Here is an 18,857-nt window from a genome sequence, read left to right as displayed (position 1 = left end):
ACTTTGGCCCTCTCAGTCACTTTTTTTTTTTTTCCAGAACTTTCTCTTACAAACACTTCTGAACCATTAGACTCTTAGGTGCCTTTGGTATCTCAGAATCACAATCACATGGTGTCTATTCTTGTCACCCCTCCTGGATTCTTTTGTGCTGTTCTAAGCTCCCAGCAGCAACTGCCCTGGTCCCGACTTTTGTCACCCGTAGGTTGTCTAGCTAGTTTCCGCTCTTGTAAATTCCCTGCAGTCACCTTTCATGCTGTTGTCAGAGTTGCCGTCTGAAATTGTACATGGCGGCTGGGGTAAAAGTGCTCACTCCATAAGCTTGAGGGCTGGAGCTTAGATTCCCAGAACAGACATAGAAGCTGCAGGATGTGGCAGTGCCTGTAATCCTAGCGCGTGAGAGGCAGAGACGCAGAATCCCTGGAGCAAGCTATCTAGCCAGCTATGCTGGATTGCTGTAGTTGTCAATTTGACACACCTGGGTAGAGGGACTCTCAGCGTGGAATTGCCTCCATCGGACTGGCCTGTGGCCATGTCTGTGGGGCATTTTCTCAATTGTTGAATGATGTGGGAGGGGAGGGCCCAGCCCACTATGGGCGGTGCCACCCCGGGCAGTTGGTACTGGGTTGTGTAAGAAAGCAGGCTAAAAAGAAGAAAGCAGGCTGAGCACAGGCCAGGGGAGCAAACCAAAAAGCAGAGTTCCTCATGGCCTCTGCTTCAGTTTCTGTCTCTGGGTCCCTGCTTGAGCGCGTGCCTTGGTTTCCCGAAATGACAGACTGTAAATTGTAAGTCAAATAAATCCTTTCCTCCCCAAGTTAGTTTTGGTAACTGTTTTTATCATAGCCAAAATTATGATTTCCGGGTTCAGAGAGAGACCCTGCTTCAACATACGAGGTAGAGAGTGATTGAGGAAGACATCTGATGTTAACCTTGGGCCTGCACATGCTCCTACACATGTGCAAATATGCATACATACACCCCACATATACATATGCAAGAATATAAAAGTATAATAGCTATGGAACATAGATGATAGACAGATAGATAATATATGGTTTCTTCCATAAACTAATCCATTTTTCCATGGTGTGTTGCATGAGTTGACACAAGCAAGAACTCGATAAGAATTCTTCTAAATAACTGAAGATGTTGATATGGTGTTAAAAGTATATGTACGAGGATTGGAGAGGTGGCTTAGTGGTTAAGAGCACCAGTTGCTTGCTCTTCAGAAGACCTGGGTTCAATTCCCAGAACCCACATGCTACAACTAACAACTGTCCATAACTCCAGTTCCAGGGGATCTGATGCTCTCTTCCTTTGCCCTCCTCGGGCATTGCATGACATGAGTGCACCTACATACATATAGGCAATACACTCATATATGTAAAAAATTTTAAAAAACAAATAATTTTTTAAAAGTATATGCAGGTGATATCAGAAGAGAATTTTTATTAATGCCAACCTGACTTATAGAAAATTACCTCAAATTCTAATAGTTTATTATGTATAATGATAACAGTTACGTATGTGGATAGGATGCCACAGCACATATGAAGAGGTTGGTTCTCTCTTTCCATCATGTGGGGCCCTAGGATTGAACTTGGGTTTTTAGGCTTGCTGGCAAGCTTCTTTACCCACTGAGTCATCTCACTGGCCCAGAAGCCTAGGTTTGAGGAAGGCCCTGGAATCTCTTAGGTTCCAGAGTGGCAGAAGCATTCAAAGTGGAGTGTAGATCCTGTAGGAAAAAAACGATACAAAGTGAAGATTCTGCACCCTAGGAACCAGCTCCTAACAGAAACCAGGGTGATTTAGAGGTGGCATAGAAGACAGCATCTAGCCATCTGGGAAAGACCTCGAGGGAGTACTGTCACCTTCCCCAAGGTAAAGCTGTCCTCCTGTCTTGAAAAACCAGTTACACCCTACCTCAGCATTTCTGCCTGACCTCGACGTTCATTTGGAAACTTTTAGGAAATCTTTATTTTTGCTTAAGCACTTAATTGCTTAAATGCTGGTCCTCTCTGTCTTATTTCAGGACTCTATCTGTAGCATGGGCTTTTCTAGGCTTGAATTCCAAATGTAAAGGCCTTGACAGGCGAGCTCTAGTTTTCTGAGATTCACATGAAACAGAATGTCTGCGGCAGGGCCCTGCTTTCTTTCATAATTGATTCTCTGTGCTCCCGAAGTTGTTTTTCCCACAGATCCATTTCCTGAAGTTCATTTATGAATTTTCATGGAAGATATGAAGTCTTGCCATGTAGTGGATTATAATAAAGGATTTGAGGTTTGAATCTTGGAAATGTTACTTACTAACTAATGTGATTCCTCTGTAACAGAGCGACAGCCACGTTCCTTGGGTCATAGAACCACTGTGAAATTTGGGGGTCTTCATAAAGCCCTTTGCCTAGAGCTTACTGTATAATTAGCCTCTGTTAGTACTGATGTTATCATTTGTTATGGAGGTAATGATGACAGTAGTGATGATATGATGTTGAAGAAACAGAAGAGGACAAAGAGGAGGGAGGAGGAAGAAGAGGAGGAGGAGGGAGAGAAGTGGAGGGAGGAGGAGGAAGAGGAGGAGGATGGAGAGAAGTGGAGGGAGGAGGAGGAAGAAGAGGCAGCACAGAGGGGAGGTAGAGAGACACCCTGTGGCTTATTGGTTGGTTAAACCAAGGCCAGCCTTCTCCTAATGTCCTTTCGCAGTGAACTTATGTTAATTCTGTGATTCTACTTTGACCTGTCCCTCTGTACACTTTCTTCTTCCACACTAACTGAAAATCCATCCCTCTTCATAATTCCATTTTCTTGTTTGAAAGGTGCTACAACCTCCACTAAGCACAGGCCTGTAGACCCAACTATGCAAGAGGCAGAGGCAGGAGGATCTCATGAGCTCAGGAGCTGGAGATCAGCCTGGGCTTCATACAATATCTCATCACTAACTAAATAACTCACTCATTCACTCACACCCATCTTCCTGCCCTTCCCCAAAAGTACTTTACAAGGTACTGTATCCCCAAATCTTCCTTCTTAAATCAAGTCATCCCCCTCCTGGGGTCTACCTAGGCTTGCCCTGGTTTCTACTTTCATAGCCTTCTCTAATACATTCTCCTCAACCTGGAGGATGAAGTAAGGGGGTGTGGGAAGGAGGGGGGGGAAGGGAAGAAATAGCTGTGGGGTTGGCACTGCACAGGGCACCCATTTAGATTCATTTCACTCTCTCAGGTATTAATTTTCCATACTGAGAAATCTAGCACTCAGAGGGATTACAAACTTGTATAGGGCTACTCTAATAAATGAGCATTTTAATTGCATAATGAATTAACTATGTAATTCGAATAATGAAGATCTGAACCCCAGTCTTCGTAACTTTGATTTGCTGACCTTTTGAATGCAGGGTAGCCATGCAGGAAGGTGGGTGGTCTCTGTGAAGTAACCACAGATTTGAGAAATCAGTCAAGGATGTGCCAGCCAGCCTTCCACTGCACTTGGGGGTGGCCCTGCCCAGGGAGTTGGCAAATGTTACTGCCTAAGCTCACTTCAAAGGCAGATCTCAGAAGTCCGAAAGGTCTAGAGAATTCAGAGGCCTGTACTGTTGTGGCCAGGGAGAAAACACACAGACCCATGGAAAGCTGGAAGGTTAGTATTGTTAGCAACAGACTTGAGAGCATTATGATTGAGGAATGTCATTCTTAACTTGGAGGTAAGAGGCTTGTCTGGTTTTGAAAATTAACTGTGCATTTTTGGAACATGCGTCACCTTCATCTTGTCCCCAAGTATGGCATTGTTGTGGTTGCTGTCACAGCTTCTGTTGATGTTGGGAGGAAACCTCGAGAAGGAAGTGATAATGGAAGCCCGCGTTGCCAGGGTGATGGGTGAGCTGAGATAGCGTGTGCTTGGCCTTGGGGTAGCAGACTCCACTCCAGTGTCAGCTGAGGACCCGGCGGCATTTGCACACTCCATCCCGGTCTGAAGGGAAGGTGAGGTGGGGTGGGCTGGCTCTAGGCCAGGGGCATTCTGTTCAAGCTGGAACGCAGAGTAGTTCTCAAGAATCTACTTGAATAATTGTCAAGTCTTCTCTGTTGCTTTCAGAGAACATGAAGCTCCAGTCACATTCCAAGGGTCTCTCCCTCTGGACCACACAGACTCATGACCTACATGCAAAAGTTAAGATGTGGGATGAAATTGAATGCTTTTGCTAAAGAACTCAAACCAACCTAAAAGTTTTGGAAATCTGGGAATAGAATCAACCTAAAGAAATGAAATTTTAGGGGGGAAAAAAAAAGGATGGAACAGGATAGAAATATTATGTTAAGTGAAACAAAGCCAGATACAGAGTCAACCTAAAGAAATGAAATTTTAGGGGGGAAAAAAAAGGATGGAACAGGATAGAAATCATTATGTTAAGTGAAACAAAGCCAGATACAGAAAGACAAGCATACCATGAGCTATCTCATCCAAACACAGAATCTGAAAAAAAATCCATCTCATGAAGGTTGAGGCTGGACTTGTGGCTGCCAGAGGCTGGGGGTCAAGACAGAGCCTGGGATGAGAAGAGGCTGGCCAGTGGAGAGTGGGTCCTAGTAAGACGTTCTCGGTGGCCGTGGATAACAGCCATGTCCAATATATTTAGAACAACATAGAGAAATGAAAATGAGAAAATGTGTGAGGAGATATTTTCCCTACTTTAAACATTACACAATGTGTGTGTGTATTAACTCGTTTTTCATTACTGTGGACAATTTTCATGTTTTATGTATCAGTGAAAATAACTTTAGATTAAAGTGTTTAATACATTTTATTTATTTGTGTGTATATATATGTGTGCACGTACATGTCACCACATCTATGTGGAAGTCAGAGGACAGCTTTGAGGAATGAGTTCTCTCCCTCTATCACGTAGGTTCTCGTAGAGAGCTCAAACTGTCAGGCTTGGCTACAAGCACCTTTAACCCTCTGAGCCGTCTTGCCAGACATAAATTTTTTTAAACGAAGGTAAAAAGAAGTGACCAGTTTGTATGTTGGTAAAAGAAGTAGTAGCTAATTTTTATGTTGGGAAATGGTCAGCTTAGCTCTTTTTTTCAGGGGGGTGGGGTGGGGCATGGCTGTGAAATCACTATGTAACCAAGGCTGATCTTGAACTTCTGATCCTCTTGCCTATATTCCAAGTGTTAGGATTACAGGCATGGGCCACCATACCCCAGTTATGCAGGTCTGATGATTGAACTCAGGGCTCAGTGCATGCTAGGCAAGTACTCTGCTGAGAGAGCTACATGCCCAGCCCTGATCAGCTTAACTCTTAGCAGGGAAGGTGTTGGCCGTTAACAGACGTTACTCAATGGGATTGAGGCAAATAAGACTCATTCTTTTCCGAGAAACAGTTTCTTAATCTTTAAGGCCCTTTGCTTGTTCCTTTATAAAAGCTGATGCATTGAGAATTCTAGTTTGAAACAGAAAAGTATATAAAATAAGTGTCTAGGCAATCAAAAAATTATCCTTGGAAAGAGCCTTTTAATGGTTGTGCCAGATCAAAAAGAAAATACGTGTCCTCACTGAGTAAATAGGAAATTATCTCACTGAAACACAAAAACGGTGTTTAACTGAACTCACAGATTTAATGTCTAGAGGAAGAAAAGACATAGGCCTCTGTTAGTGCTTTGAGCCTGGAAGAGTTCACGTCTCAGCCTCCTGCTCATCTGGTCTTCAACTCTGGTCACTCCCCCATGTCGATGAGAGCCGGGCAGGGTGTGTTTTATCTCCAGATCATGTTGCAGGGAAAGTAAATTTCCCGTGGTAGAAATCAGAATCTAGAGGATCTCAGATCTTGTTCCCAAGATTTGAGCATTTGGAAAACAACCGAACAGAGACTTGTAAGGCATCCCAGGGGACAGGAACCCAGAAGAGTTTTCATTAAAAAAAAAATAAATAAATAAAGGGGAAAATAACCACAAGCAGTTAGAGGAAGATAGCCTTTGCTGATCACACATGCTGGGAATGACTGTGGTCTGTATGCTGTGGGGAAAAAGCCTATGGCCTTACTGGGGTCAGTGAGCAGGTGCAGGCCAAAGGCTCAGAGTGCAGATAAGTAGCCTCTCTCATGGGAGGAATGAACTTCCCATGAGGGTGGAGAAGACTTAGAACCAGCAGTGAGGGGCAGGGCCTTCCATCTACCCCAACTGTACAGTCAGGTCACTAGAGTGCAGGGACTGACTGTGAGGCTTCATCGAGGACTGATAAGCTATCTCCTCATCAGATCTTCTCTTTTCTGTGTCTTCCTCTTTGAAAACAGCTTTTCAGGTCTGCTCAGCATATATGTTTCCCTTAACTTCAGGCATGCACTACACCTTGGCCTGTCCCAGCTCTCTAAAGCTGGACTTCTTTACCTCAGGACATCTCTTGACACATCCTTCCTCCTCTACCTCTCCTCTACTCCACATGCTAACTTCTATTCTCCCACAAGACGGATCCAGAGTCTTTCCTTGTACCATCCCAGCTCAGACTCTGAGTTCTCTGTCATGGAGCATGTTTTGTGTTAGATTGCTTTGGGTCTATGGCTTATGGTGATTCCTTCTGTAGGGCTGGGGAGATGGGATTGGGTGATAGAAAACCTAGCCATCCCCCATGTAGCTGGACTGAAGGTGGGGACTCTGCTGCAACAATGGGCAATGTTTCTTTTATCAGTAACAACTGACATTAACAAAGTCCGTCCTTTGAAAGGCACAGAACCTCTGCAGAAATTTCCTGTGTAAGAAGTCTTCCAAAGTTGTTTGCATGTGTCCTAGTGGCATAGCACTTTGGGTTGCTTATGTGGGGTGTTTGTAACAGTGATGGGCTGAAATGGAAAGATACTGTCTCATCTAATCCCACATAACGCCAGCCATTAACTGGTGAGAAAGTAGAAGGATGTCGTGAGTGATAGGGTAATGTGTGTGTGCACTTAAAAGCTTGATTGAAATACACATTTTTTCCATGTTTTTCATGTGTGTATGTGGCGTGCATGTGTGTGTGCAGCATGTTTTTACACATGGGTGGGCAAATGTGTGTATGGGTGCACATGCATATGTATGCACATGCATGTGGAGGTCCAAGGTTGATGTTGAGAATCATCCTCGATCGCTTTCATGTTATTCATTGAGTCAGTGTCTCTCGATCAAACCCAGAGCTCACTGACATGCCCAGTCTTGCTAGCCAGCTTTCTCTGGGGATCCCCTGTCTTCACATTCTGAGGCTGGGATTACAGGTGGGCCACCACACCCACCTAGTGTTTATGTGGGTTTACATAGGTTTCTTGGGATCTGAACTCTGATCTTCCTATTTGCGTGGTGTCTTAGTTTCATTTCTGTTGTAATAAAATACTCTGACCAAAACAACTTAGGAGTTAGAGATTTATTTGATTCGGCTTAAAATTCCAGGCTACAGTCCATCATGGAGGGAAGTAGGGACAGGGACTCAAGCAGCTAGACACATCACATCCACAGTCAAGAACAAAGAGAGAGTATACATGTCCTTGCGTGCTGCTTATGCTCAGCTAGCTTTCTTCATCCTTACACATTTCAGGGCCCAGCCCAAGAAACCGTAGTGCCACATGCAGGTGGGTCCTCCCACCTCAGTAATCAAGAGAATCCCACATGGGCGTGACCTCAGGCCAACCTCCTCTACATAATTCCTCATTAAGACTGTTTCCCAGGTGATTCTAGGTTGTAACAAGTTGACATTTAAAACTAATCAGGACACATGGCAAGCCCTTTAACCAATGAGCCATCGTGCCAGCCCCTCAAGCAAACATTTTAATGTGCTTAACACAGGGTACTGAAACAAAGAAACTCCTCATAGATGATCATATATACCATGTATGGTCATGTTTCATGAACCAACTACAGAGCACATGTGTGTGGCTGTTTACAATGCTGAGCTGATAGTGAGGTTGGGGCTGTGCTGCCTCACAGGTAGGAAGAAAAATCCCTGACTCCCATGTGGCAGGTTCTGTGGGCTGATCTGCTCCTGGTGAGACAGTGAACATGACCTTTGGGCAGCTGCTTAGAACAGGTCTTCAAATTGTGCTACACATATTCTTAGAAAGCCAAAAAACTCAAGAGTTATGTAAATAATTTTATGGAAAATAAATAAAAAGAGTCAATTTCTAGATTCTCAGCTGTAGCATGTATTTATCCATAGAATCGTTCTGTCTCTGATCAAGGATCTCACTTCCTATTTCACACTTTTCCTTCTTATTATTTTTAAAAGTAAAGCTTATTCCCCTACCCCAGGCCACTCTAAATATCACTGGGGTTCAATGGCCAGCCAGTCTCATCTACTTGTTGAACTGCAGGCCAGTGAGAGACCCTGCCTCAATAAACAAAGTAAGTGGTTCCCCAGGAACAACACCTGACTTAGACTTCTAATTTTTACACGTACATGTACATGCACCCCCCCACACACACATGCAAGCAACAAAGTATATATGGGGAGGATGGAATAGAAATATGAATTCATAATGAAAAATGGGCAATGTAAAATTCCTGTTTTAGAATGCACCTGCAACATTTTTACCTGCTGGTGGCAAAAATCAGATTTTGGTGGCATTACGACTGGCTGTTTCTGAAATGATGCTGTAACAGTTTTATTTTAAAGGTTACCATTTATGATACTCCAGAATAATCTGCTTCACAACTATTTAAAAAGGAGATGAGGGCCTAGGTTCAAATCCCAGCACCCACATGGCAGCTAACAACCATCTGTAACTGACACTGTCTTCTGACCTCCAAGGGCATCTGCATGACATGGATACACTTACACACAAGCAGGCAATACACTCATACACATAAAGTAAAAATAAATAAAATATTCAAAAAGGAGATCAACACTTTTAAATGTTAAGGGTAAAAAGTAGGGGTAGGTTGTGTAGTTTCAAAAAATTCTTTTAAGAGCTGAAAATCTGGAGATTGGTGAGCTGGGGGTCGGGGAGTGTCACTGGAAGAAGGAATACATACCACAGAGGAAAGCCAAGATTTTGCAGCTCAGTAGTTCTGACTGTTCACATACTCAAATTCACCCCCTTTGGTTTTCCTATATAGTGGAAGTAGTTTTTCTAAATCATAGTGAGAGTTAAATGGCTTGATATGGGTGACATTCAGAAGAGGCTTCTACAAAAGTAAGTGTTGGCCTCCTGTCACGTCTCCCAAGATTATTATGAGAGCTCCAAGCATCCCTCTCACTCTCCTCCATGCCCTCGTTGTGTTCAAAGTTAGCTTCTTTCATAGCCATTCACAGCCTCCCTATTGAGTACATTTGATTCCTATTCTTAAGGCCACAAAGTATCTTCTATGAGTCACTTCACCCAGCAAATATATATGGAGAAATTGCAGTACCATGGTCAATCTAGTTTTCCCAGAATGAAAAAAGAAGACAGAAATCCCCGTTGTCATACAGTTTAAATGGTAACATGGTACTGAGAATGCATCACTATACACCTAATCTAGCAATACCCTTTCGTTGTCTTTGACTAACAAAACCGAGAGACCAACTGGGTTTCTGCAGATTGGCCCCTCTATCATCCATCCATCCATCCATCCACCACCCATCCACCCACCCATCCATCCACCCATCCATCCATCCGTCCATCCATCCATCCACCACCCATCCACCCATCCATCCATCCATCCATCCATCCATCCATCCTAGTATATAGAAGCTCCTAGACGTTAGGACAGTGGATAGACTTTAATAGTGTTCGTCTGTCCACCCTTCCCCACAGCATGCCTAGAGAAGTGTGGAGATTAATTGCACCAATTAGTTTTTTAACTCATATGTAAATATCTCTGGTTTTCCATAATTTTGGACTCTTTTTGATTTGTTTAAAATATTGAGTTCAATTTAAATGATTCACACCAATTTGTGTTTTCTTTCCAAAACAGTGATTTACATTATTAATATTTGCTTCTAAAATGTAACTTTAAAATAAAAGTTATTTAAATTATGAGTTTAGGGATGGAAAAGATCGGGTTAGAATGGTGCTTCTGTGTGGTTTCTGTGTGGTTTTGAAATTCTGTTATGGAATGTGGTTCTGCCACTCACTGGGAAAAGTAGTCTTCAATAAATACAGTATTGAATTAATTTAGTAAGCTTTTATCCAGAAATTTAAAAATAGCTTGCAACATTGGCCACTCCTGACTTCCTTCTCTCTGCCAGTTCCCATAAGGACAGGTGTTATCAGAAGCCAACATCTTCAAAATGAGACATCTCAATTCTTTGAGCCAAAGAGATTTTAGACCCAAGTAAAGAGTCATTTGGGTCAAGTTTGAAAATATGCTTTCTCTTGCTTCCTGATACAAAATTCGAAAGGTTCACCATTTAAATTTTATAAAGTTTACAATTGAGTAGTTCTAGATCTATTCATGACTCTGCACCATAACCCTTGACTAATTCTAGAGCATTTCTGTCACCCCCCACCCTCCACCAAAGTAATCCCTCATTTCTCAATTATTTTTGTCCCCTCACCCCCATCCCTGACAACTGCTTTTTCTGTTTCTATGGATTAGCCCACTGTGGACATTTCGTGTACAGAAATCCCAAGTGTATAAAAAGCAGATGTGCTTTTTTCACTCACTATAATGTTTTCAAGGTTCACCCATGTTGCAGGACATATCAATATATATTTCTTTTTTATTAGTATTTTATTGAGAATTTCATGCATATAAAGACTGTGTTTCAATCAAATATAACTCCAATTCCGCTTGTATCCCTCCACCACTTTCCCCTATCAACTTCAAGGGTCTCTCTCTCTCTCTCTCTCTCTCTTTCACTGGGTCTACTTGTGCTTCCTGCATGTACATGTATCAACTGGGTAGTCTTTCAGAGGCTGCACATCTTTGAAGAAAGCTGACTCTACCTCCCCTAGCAGTCATCAATTGCCAATAATTCCTGGACTAGGTGGGCAGTCATGAGCTCCTGATCTGTCCATGTTGGGGTTTCAGCTGGCTTGATCCCACACAGGTCTTGTGGGTGCAGTCACAGCCACGGTAAGTTCATGTGTACTGTCATACCCAACAATACTGTTTCAATGCAGATGTCCCCTACTTCTGGCTCTTCCAATCTTTCCGCCCCCTCTACCACAATGATCCCTAAGCCATAGAGGGTGTCACCCGAATTCTCTCCTGGATCTCCTGTGCTATCAAGCAAACCATATAACATATCTTTATGTGAGTTTATTATGGTTTATGCCCTCGGGTAGGGAAGGGTTAAATGGGGGAACTTATACAGAGACAAGCACTCTTACATACAGCTCAGAGCCTGCCACCAGATGCTCCCGCACCCCACCCATATCTCCATTAACTTTCACCCGCAAGTCTCATCCCAGGTCCGGTAAATGCCTCTCCCGTCCATGCAGGTGAGGCACTGAGGCCATCTCTCTGCTGCTAGCTTCAGTCCCAAGATGGCTCCCTGTCACCCCTCAGTAGTCCATGCCGAGTGGCAGGCCCCGCCCCTTGGAGGAACTAGCCATTTGGGAGTCAGACGGGAATGTGATAAAGCTTCCCATTTAGAGCTGTGTATGCCACAGTCTTATGTTTTGCATTTTGACCAGCTGTGGTTCTTTTGTTAATTGATATATCACATATGTTGGTCTTTGGTATGATTAAAGAATACGCCACTGCCTGATACATCACATTTTGTTTATTTATTACTTAATGGTTGTTTAGTTTGTTCTTTCTTGGGCTCTTATGAATATTTGTGTATCAGCACATTGTAAAAATGTGTTTTCAATTCTCTCCCTTTTGTATATATTTATTAAATATGAAGGACTTGAGAATGTTTTTATTTTTATTTGTTACAAAGTAACTGGTTTCCTGGCATTTTTGTACCTACTTCATCCTGGTCCATTCTTGACCCTGCCCAGCACCTCCCCATGGTTCACCACCTCATTTCCCTTCCCTCCCTTTCCCACGGTACCTTTATATACCCCCCCCAGAATATTTTTTATTTGTAAGGATCTTTATTTAGTATGACAAGCACTAAGAAAAGCTTGCTATATATATAAGCTTTTGGAGCTCTCTTTTAATGTTTCTGTTGCTAAGTGAATAATGAAAGTAATTATTCTCAGCATTATGAACACACTGTATTTTAACAGACATCTTTGCATATTTCTCATATTTAGACTCTAACCAAGGACGCCAACTCTGAACTACCAACAAGGATTTTCTGGAGGAGAAGTCTGGAGGCATATTTTAAGTGCAGAGGTCATCTGTGAGGTCACCTGTGCTCAAGGTCTTCATGAAGTGCTTTTTCAGATGGACCAAGCCCTTGGTTACAGACTCCTGGTAAGTAGTCTCAGTGTGGTTGCCTGTTTTTGTGGAATAATTTCTCCTGCCATTCATGACTCGTTCTGATTACAGAGCACCAAGTTCTCTACCCTCCTCAAAAGGTGTTCATAGTGATCAAATGGGAAGCTGTGCAGCTGAAGACCGTGGGTTCACTCACTAGGTTTGAATGGCAAAAGTGTTCAATGTCCAGAGCTTCAGGGTTCTTGGAACTAGCTGAGTGAGGGCAAAGCACTTTCATGAATGCAGTAGGCAGGTTTTGGACCCCAAAGGTATCTCCAGCCTAATCTGTCAATACATTATTTTTCAAGAGAAGGAGAGTTTAAGTTGTAGGTGGAGTTCAGGTGGTGTGTCAATCAGATGATCTTGAGATGGGAGAGAGGATCCTGGAGCATCTGGGTGGGTCCAGTATCACCACAAGGATCCTTAGAAGTGAAAAGGAGAGGCAGGGGGCCAGCATCGGTGAAGGAGATATAACTGTAGAAGCAGTGGTCAGAGGGATACAGCGACAGAAAGACAAAGCCAGTCACTTCTATCTTTGAAGACGGAAGAAACCGAAAACCAAGGAATATGGATAGCTACCTCTAGAATCGGGGAGAAGCGAGGAATCAGACTCTCCCCCATGTTTAGGAACACAGCTCCCAAATACCTTGATTTTCAGCAATGAGATCCATGATGAACTTCTTACCTCCAGAACTGTAAGATTTAAATACAAATCTGTGTTGTTTTAAGACACCAACTTTGTGGCAGTTTGTTAGGAAGCTGTATTGGTTACTTGTCTGGTTGCTGTGACAAAATACCTAACAAAAACAACTTAAAGGAGGAAGGGTTTATTTTGGCTCATGGCTTGAGAGGATACAGCCCATCATAATGCAGAAGGCATGCCACGGGAGCAGGAGGGGACTTGTCACATTGAGTCAGGAAGCAGGAATGCTGGGGCAGCTGGCCACTCCCCTTTTCCCTTCTCATTTAGTCTGGGACCACAGTTTATGGAATCAGACCATCCACACTGAGGTGCGTCTTCCTTCCTCAGTTAAACCTCTTGAAAACACCCTGGCAGACATACCCAGAGGTGTGTCTTCTAGGTAATCTCAAATCTATTGAAGTTGACGGTGAAGATTAACCATCCCAGAAGCTAGTACGAGGGGAGGAGAGGGGACTCAAGTGAAGGCACGGGCCTCCAAGCCTGACGACCTGAGTTCCATCCCCAGTGCCCACATGGTAGAAGGAAAAAACCAACTCCTGAAAGTTGTCCTCTGACCCCCATGTATGCCATGGGACATGCACACATACACTCACTAAGTAAATATATAGGCGCATCAAAGTTTTAAAGAATCATATGAGATTATTAGACGTGACTCGAAGAGGTGTTGGAAGGTAAGGCCACTAAATAGGTGGTGGGAAGAGGTTGCATTTTAGAAATGCAATATGGAGTGCATACTGAGGGAACAGCAGAGGTGTCTTAAATGTAGATGCATTTTAAAAGAAAAAAAAAGAATCATATGTTTTAGTATCTAACTCAATGGGAAGATGGAGCTGAGTACAGGGTGTAGAGGGAGGAAGTGGATTCAGCCTTGACATGAACCAGAGCCCCGGGGACCACAGGGTGAAAGACCCAATTTACAATGTTTCAAGTGATAAGAACTCATTTAACAGGCAGTAGTTGTAAACACAATCTCAAACTAATTTAAAATGGTTTGTCCCAGTGTTTAACACCTACAATCATTTGCCATTTTCTCTTTATTTACATAGTACATTAAAATGTTAATCTGGTCTTTATTTCAATGACTATGAATTTCAATGGAATGATTGGGAGAAGGGCAGTTTCAGGTGGAAGTCAGAAGACAAAGGCTAGACCTTTGGAGCTTCCCATTCCCTAGTCTGGACCACAGCCAGATACACTGCTTGGCCAATGTCTACAGCATTTGTATTAGGCCAAGAGAAAGGACTACAGAGTAGAGGAAGAAGGCTCAAGTGGTCCATTCAGGTCTCAGCATCACGCTCACAGGGTCCCTATGGTCTCCACCACCATGAGAATCACACCAAGGGCCTTCGATGTGCCTTCCTTGACTGATTAAAAGGAGGAGAGGTGACGATGCCAGCCAGAGAGAAGATGACACTGACTTTGTCATTGGCTGCCGAGAACCAGCCTATCAGAAATAAGGGCCTTTCTGGAATTAGCACTGTTACTCTTTTTAGATTGTCTCAGTGAAAATCAACACTTTAAATTTGTCTAAAGTTTTGCTTTTTTGCAGGCCGCTTATACTTATTCTCTTTTCTGTGCAGTATGTATCTGGGGTAAGTATGCTAATTTACTCCGCCCCGGGACATGGATGTTGTTGAATATATGATTTATTGAAATGTATGATTTTTTTATTTGTTTAAGCTAGTCTATCTCTAGGGCTCAGCTTTCTTGTCTGTAAAATAGACTTTTACATAAAACAAACTCCGGGGTTATTTCATTGTTTTAGTTTTGTTTTTGAAACAGGATCTTACCTGTGTAGACCAGGCTGGCCTCGAGCCCACAGAGATCCACCTGCCTCTGCCTCCCTAGGCCTAAAGGTGCTAGGCCTAAAGGCGTGCACCACCACACCCAGCAAAAGTTTCTGTAATACTTTATGGTCAAAGTTGTTTATAGAATTGCCTAGGTATTAGAGATGCCTTTATAACTACCATAGCCCTTTCTTAAATTTGTTTTATTTGAAACATAAAAGAAATAGCTGAGCCATTTCAAGATTAACCAAGGAATATAAGACTCCATTTGGACATTGTTAGCTCGGAAGAAAGATAAGTTTAGCTCACTCTGTAACAAGTCCTCTTTCTTCTCTCCCTCGCTGAAGAGTCTAAGTTACTGAATCCAACTTCAGAGGCTTCAGGGAAGTCCAATAAGGACTGCCTGTCGCTCAGATTAGCCTTCAGACCACTGAACTGATTTAGATCCACCCAATTCAATTTTGATCTTGATTGTCATAGATCTTTTCAAAATAAGTGAAAATAGAAAATCACCGTCTACTACCAGGGCCAAGGAACGGGACACCCTTGATGTTGACTCTTCCAATAACTCATCTGTTGTAACCTAAGACTCGGTTTTCCCCTCTAAGCAGGAAGGGTAAGACTTGTCCCAGTTAGTTTAGATATATTTGAGACTATTGCTTATGATGTATAGTGTGTGCCTTTTTCTAGTCATCTTACCTGATTTTTCCAAGTCTGTTCTTTTATTACATTCATTTATTCTGTATTATACTGCATAATCCTAAACTTCACTTCCTTTGTCCCCTGTGTTTCATTCCTTTGAACACGATTCCTGAACCAAAGCCAGTTCCATCCAGATACTGCCACCAGCTTGAGATGTAGAGACAGTCTCAAGGCTCCTCCACACAGAGAGTTAGCAATACGATAACTGGATTCTAAGGGAAAGGTGGGAACTGATGCCGCAGCTATGGAGGACAATTCAAAGCCAGTTCCATCCAGATACTGCCACCAGCTTGAGATGTAGAGACAGTCTCGAGGCTCCTCCACACAGAGAGTAGCAATACGATAACTGGATTCTAAGGGAAAGGTGGGAACTGATGCCGCGGCTATGGAGGACAATTCGGATTCTCCACCAGGATTTTAAATGCACAGTCCTTTGATGCAGGTGTGCATCTTTTCGGAATCTGTCACATATTATTTTGACATGCGCAAAGATAAGAATATTAACTGCAGGATAGTAGTCAGCAGTTACAGAAGGAAACGCTGTAATGTTTAACAGGGAATGATTAGAAAGGTTTCCAATGCCGCGTGAGCCAGGCAGCTGTGGGGATATGTCAGAATGATTTTGATGACATGTAATTATGTGAAAACAGGAAAGTACTGGGCAGCACACCACATGAGTAATAATGAAACAGGTCCTGACCACTACCTCTGTGATCTCTCTCTCTCTCTCTGTCTCTCTCTCTGTCTCTCTCTCTCTCTCTCTGTATAAATACATTTATTTTAATGCTCAGATAACAGTTTGAAGAGATGGATCCTATGGGGGTAGGGAATGTGGGGCCAGGACAGAAAGAGAAAGTGTTTTCTAATATACTCTCATAAAATATGAATATTTTGGTCTTGTGTCTATATTTTTGTCTTACAAAAAAAAGAAAATAAAGAAAATAAAGGTGCTGGTACAGCACAGAGAGTTAACTTTATAAACACTGATACTTTACTTTCTTTAACTTTGTGTTCTGTAAACATTTGCTTTATGTCTGAAATAAAGGAGAGAGTGGTTCTCTGGTTTTTTCCCTTGAAGAAAAGCAAAGGTGGCCTCTGGGTGTGGGTATGTATGAATGGTTTTTTGTGGTACTGCCCTTGTCTTTTTCAATGGACTTGCATAATGTATTTGTGTTTGCATTTATGCAATCACACGTGTATGCAGGTAAGTGTGTATCTGGGTGCTGGGTATGTGGCGGTCAGCAGACAACCTCAGATGCTGCTCCTCAGATATTGTCCATGGTTTTTTGTTGTTTGTTTGTTTGTTTGTTTGTTTGTTGAGACAGGGTCTGTCCTTGTCCTGGAACTGACCCAGTAGGCTATGTTGGCTGGCTAGGGAGCCCCAGGGCCACGTGTTTCCACCTCCCACCTCTGGGGTTACAAGCCTTGAGTCACCATGCCAGGGATTTTTTTACATGGGTTTTGGGGCTCAAACCTAGGTCCTTGTGCTCACATAGCAAGTGCTTTACTGACTTACTCCCCAATTCTGTACAATCTATTCTTGAAGTAGATTCTTAATTTTTAGTGGACTCTTAATTTTTAAATTTACATTCTCCACTTTTAAGTGTCAAATAGTGTTTCTTTTTTAGAATTTTGTAATCTATTTTAAAAATAGCTTTCCCGAAATGTAATATTGCTACAAACATGAGTGATGTTTGGCAAAACTAAGCAAATATCAAATAAATAACGTGCCTTTATTAACAAGGCATCTAGTCAACCAGCTCTTTCTTTGCCCTGGCTATTTTGGTATTTCAGTTTGCACAGTAATGAATTCTGACTGTAAATGAATCCAAGTACTCAGACTACTTTAAACTTGTATGCTGTCCCAACCCAGCCTAGGCATTCAGTTTTTCATAACCTTATCAGGATCTTGAACTTATGCATTCACAGATAAAACTTATACTCCAAACTAAAACATCATATATTTCTGAAATTTCACATTTATGTGTGTGCATAAGCTGTATGTGTTTGTATGTACATGCATGTTTATGGTTGGGTATATGTTTGTGTGTACGTGTGTGTGAAGGCTAGAGGTCAACAAGAAATGTTTTCTATTCCTCTTCACCTTAGTTTTTGAGACATGGTCTCTCGCTGTACCTGGAGCTCCCTGATTCAGCAAGAGTAGCTGGGCAGTAAGCCCCAAGGATCCTCTGTTTCCACCTCCCCAGGGCTGGGATTATAGACATGCACTGCTCTGCTCTTTCCGAGGATGCCGGGGATCCACTCCTATACTGCAAGCCCTTTATGATGATTGAACCATCTCCTCAGCCCCTCAAACCATTTTAATTAGAAATATCTAATTTCTTGGCTCTTGTAAAGCTTCAAATTCTTATGTCTTTAAAAATCCATAAGAACTGCTTACAAAGGTATCTTCTTCATAATTGCTTAAAGATGTTGTCTGAGCATCTCCTCCTGAAAAAGAAGTCTAGATTATGTAATTTTAAAAATTCTTGGTAGACCACTTTCCCTCTTTTCACACATATTTTGAAGATTTCCATGATTTATGTGTATATGTGTATATATTCATGTATACATATTCACATGTACTGCACATGCTTACATGTATAAATCTTCCACCAGAATTGTAATTATTATTGTGGCAACTCTTTCTTTGTCTGTCTGTCTGTCTGTCTGTCTGTCTCTCTCTCTCTCTCTCTCCCTCCCCCTCCCTCCCTCCCTCTCTCTCTGTCTCTCTGTCTCTCTTTGACAGTATGGCGTGTAGCCCAGGCTGTCCTCAAATTCTCCCTAAAGCCTAGGCTGCCCTTGAACTCACAGTGATCCTTCTGTCTCCACCTCCTGAATTCTGGGATTATAGGTTAGCTACTCTATTTTCTCATTATTCATTCATCTAAAGGCCTAAGTTCATTGCTTTAAGTTTGAAGAATATACCAATTATACGAATAAGCAAGACCAGAGCAGGCAAAGTTGATCTCTGCTGTTTTCTTGAGATTCTTATTTCTGCCTCTAGCTCCCAGCACCTGTTCCCATCTGACCCACAGTCCTAGTGTGTGAATGAAGACAGGTGCTTCAGGGTGGCTGTTTGTCATAGGGAACCTACTCATGGAACTACTCTTGGGATACACATGGTATTGAAATGGCGGATGGCTCTGGATGTGGATAATGTGGCTAGGTGAGGGTAAGGTGATGTCTGTACAAAGGATATGTGTGTGTGTGGTGTGTGTGGTGTGTGTGATATGTGTGTGGTGTGTGTGTGTGGTGTGTGTGTGATATGTGTGGTGTGTGTGTGTGTGGTGTGTGTGGTGTGATATGTGTGTGGTGTGTGTGTGTGGTGTGTGTGGTGTGTGTGTGTGGTGTGTG

General features: G+C 42.6%; 1 protein-coding gene across 1 annotated transcript in view; it reads left to right on the top strand.

The window, feature by feature from the left end:
• Col4a4 (collagen type IV alpha 4 chain) overlaps positions 1–18,857 on the top strand; it is a 158,322-nt gene that overhangs the window by 4,250 nt on the left and 135,215 nt on the right. The window contains exons 2-3 of the mRNA XM_029560007.1: positions 12,143–12,305; positions 14,561–14,603. Coding sequence (XP_029415867.1) covers positions 12,259–12,305; positions 14,561–14,603 — 90 coding nt within the window. The 5' untranslated portion in view covers positions 12,143–12,258. The remainder of the gene's footprint in view (positions 1–12,142; positions 12,306–14,560; positions 14,604–18,857) is intronic.

The sequence above is a fragment of the Nannospalax galili genome, unplaced genomic scaffold (genome assembly GCF_000622305.1).
Source record: "Nannospalax galili isolate Female #2095 unplaced genomic scaffold, S.galili_v1.0 scaffold127, whole genome shotgun sequence".
Taxonomy (NCBI): Eukaryota; Metazoa; Chordata; class Mammalia; order Rodentia; family Spalacidae; genus Nannospalax; species Nannospalax galili.
Note: the sequence above shows the minus strand (reverse complement) of the source record. Positions and strands in the feature narration are given on the sequence as shown.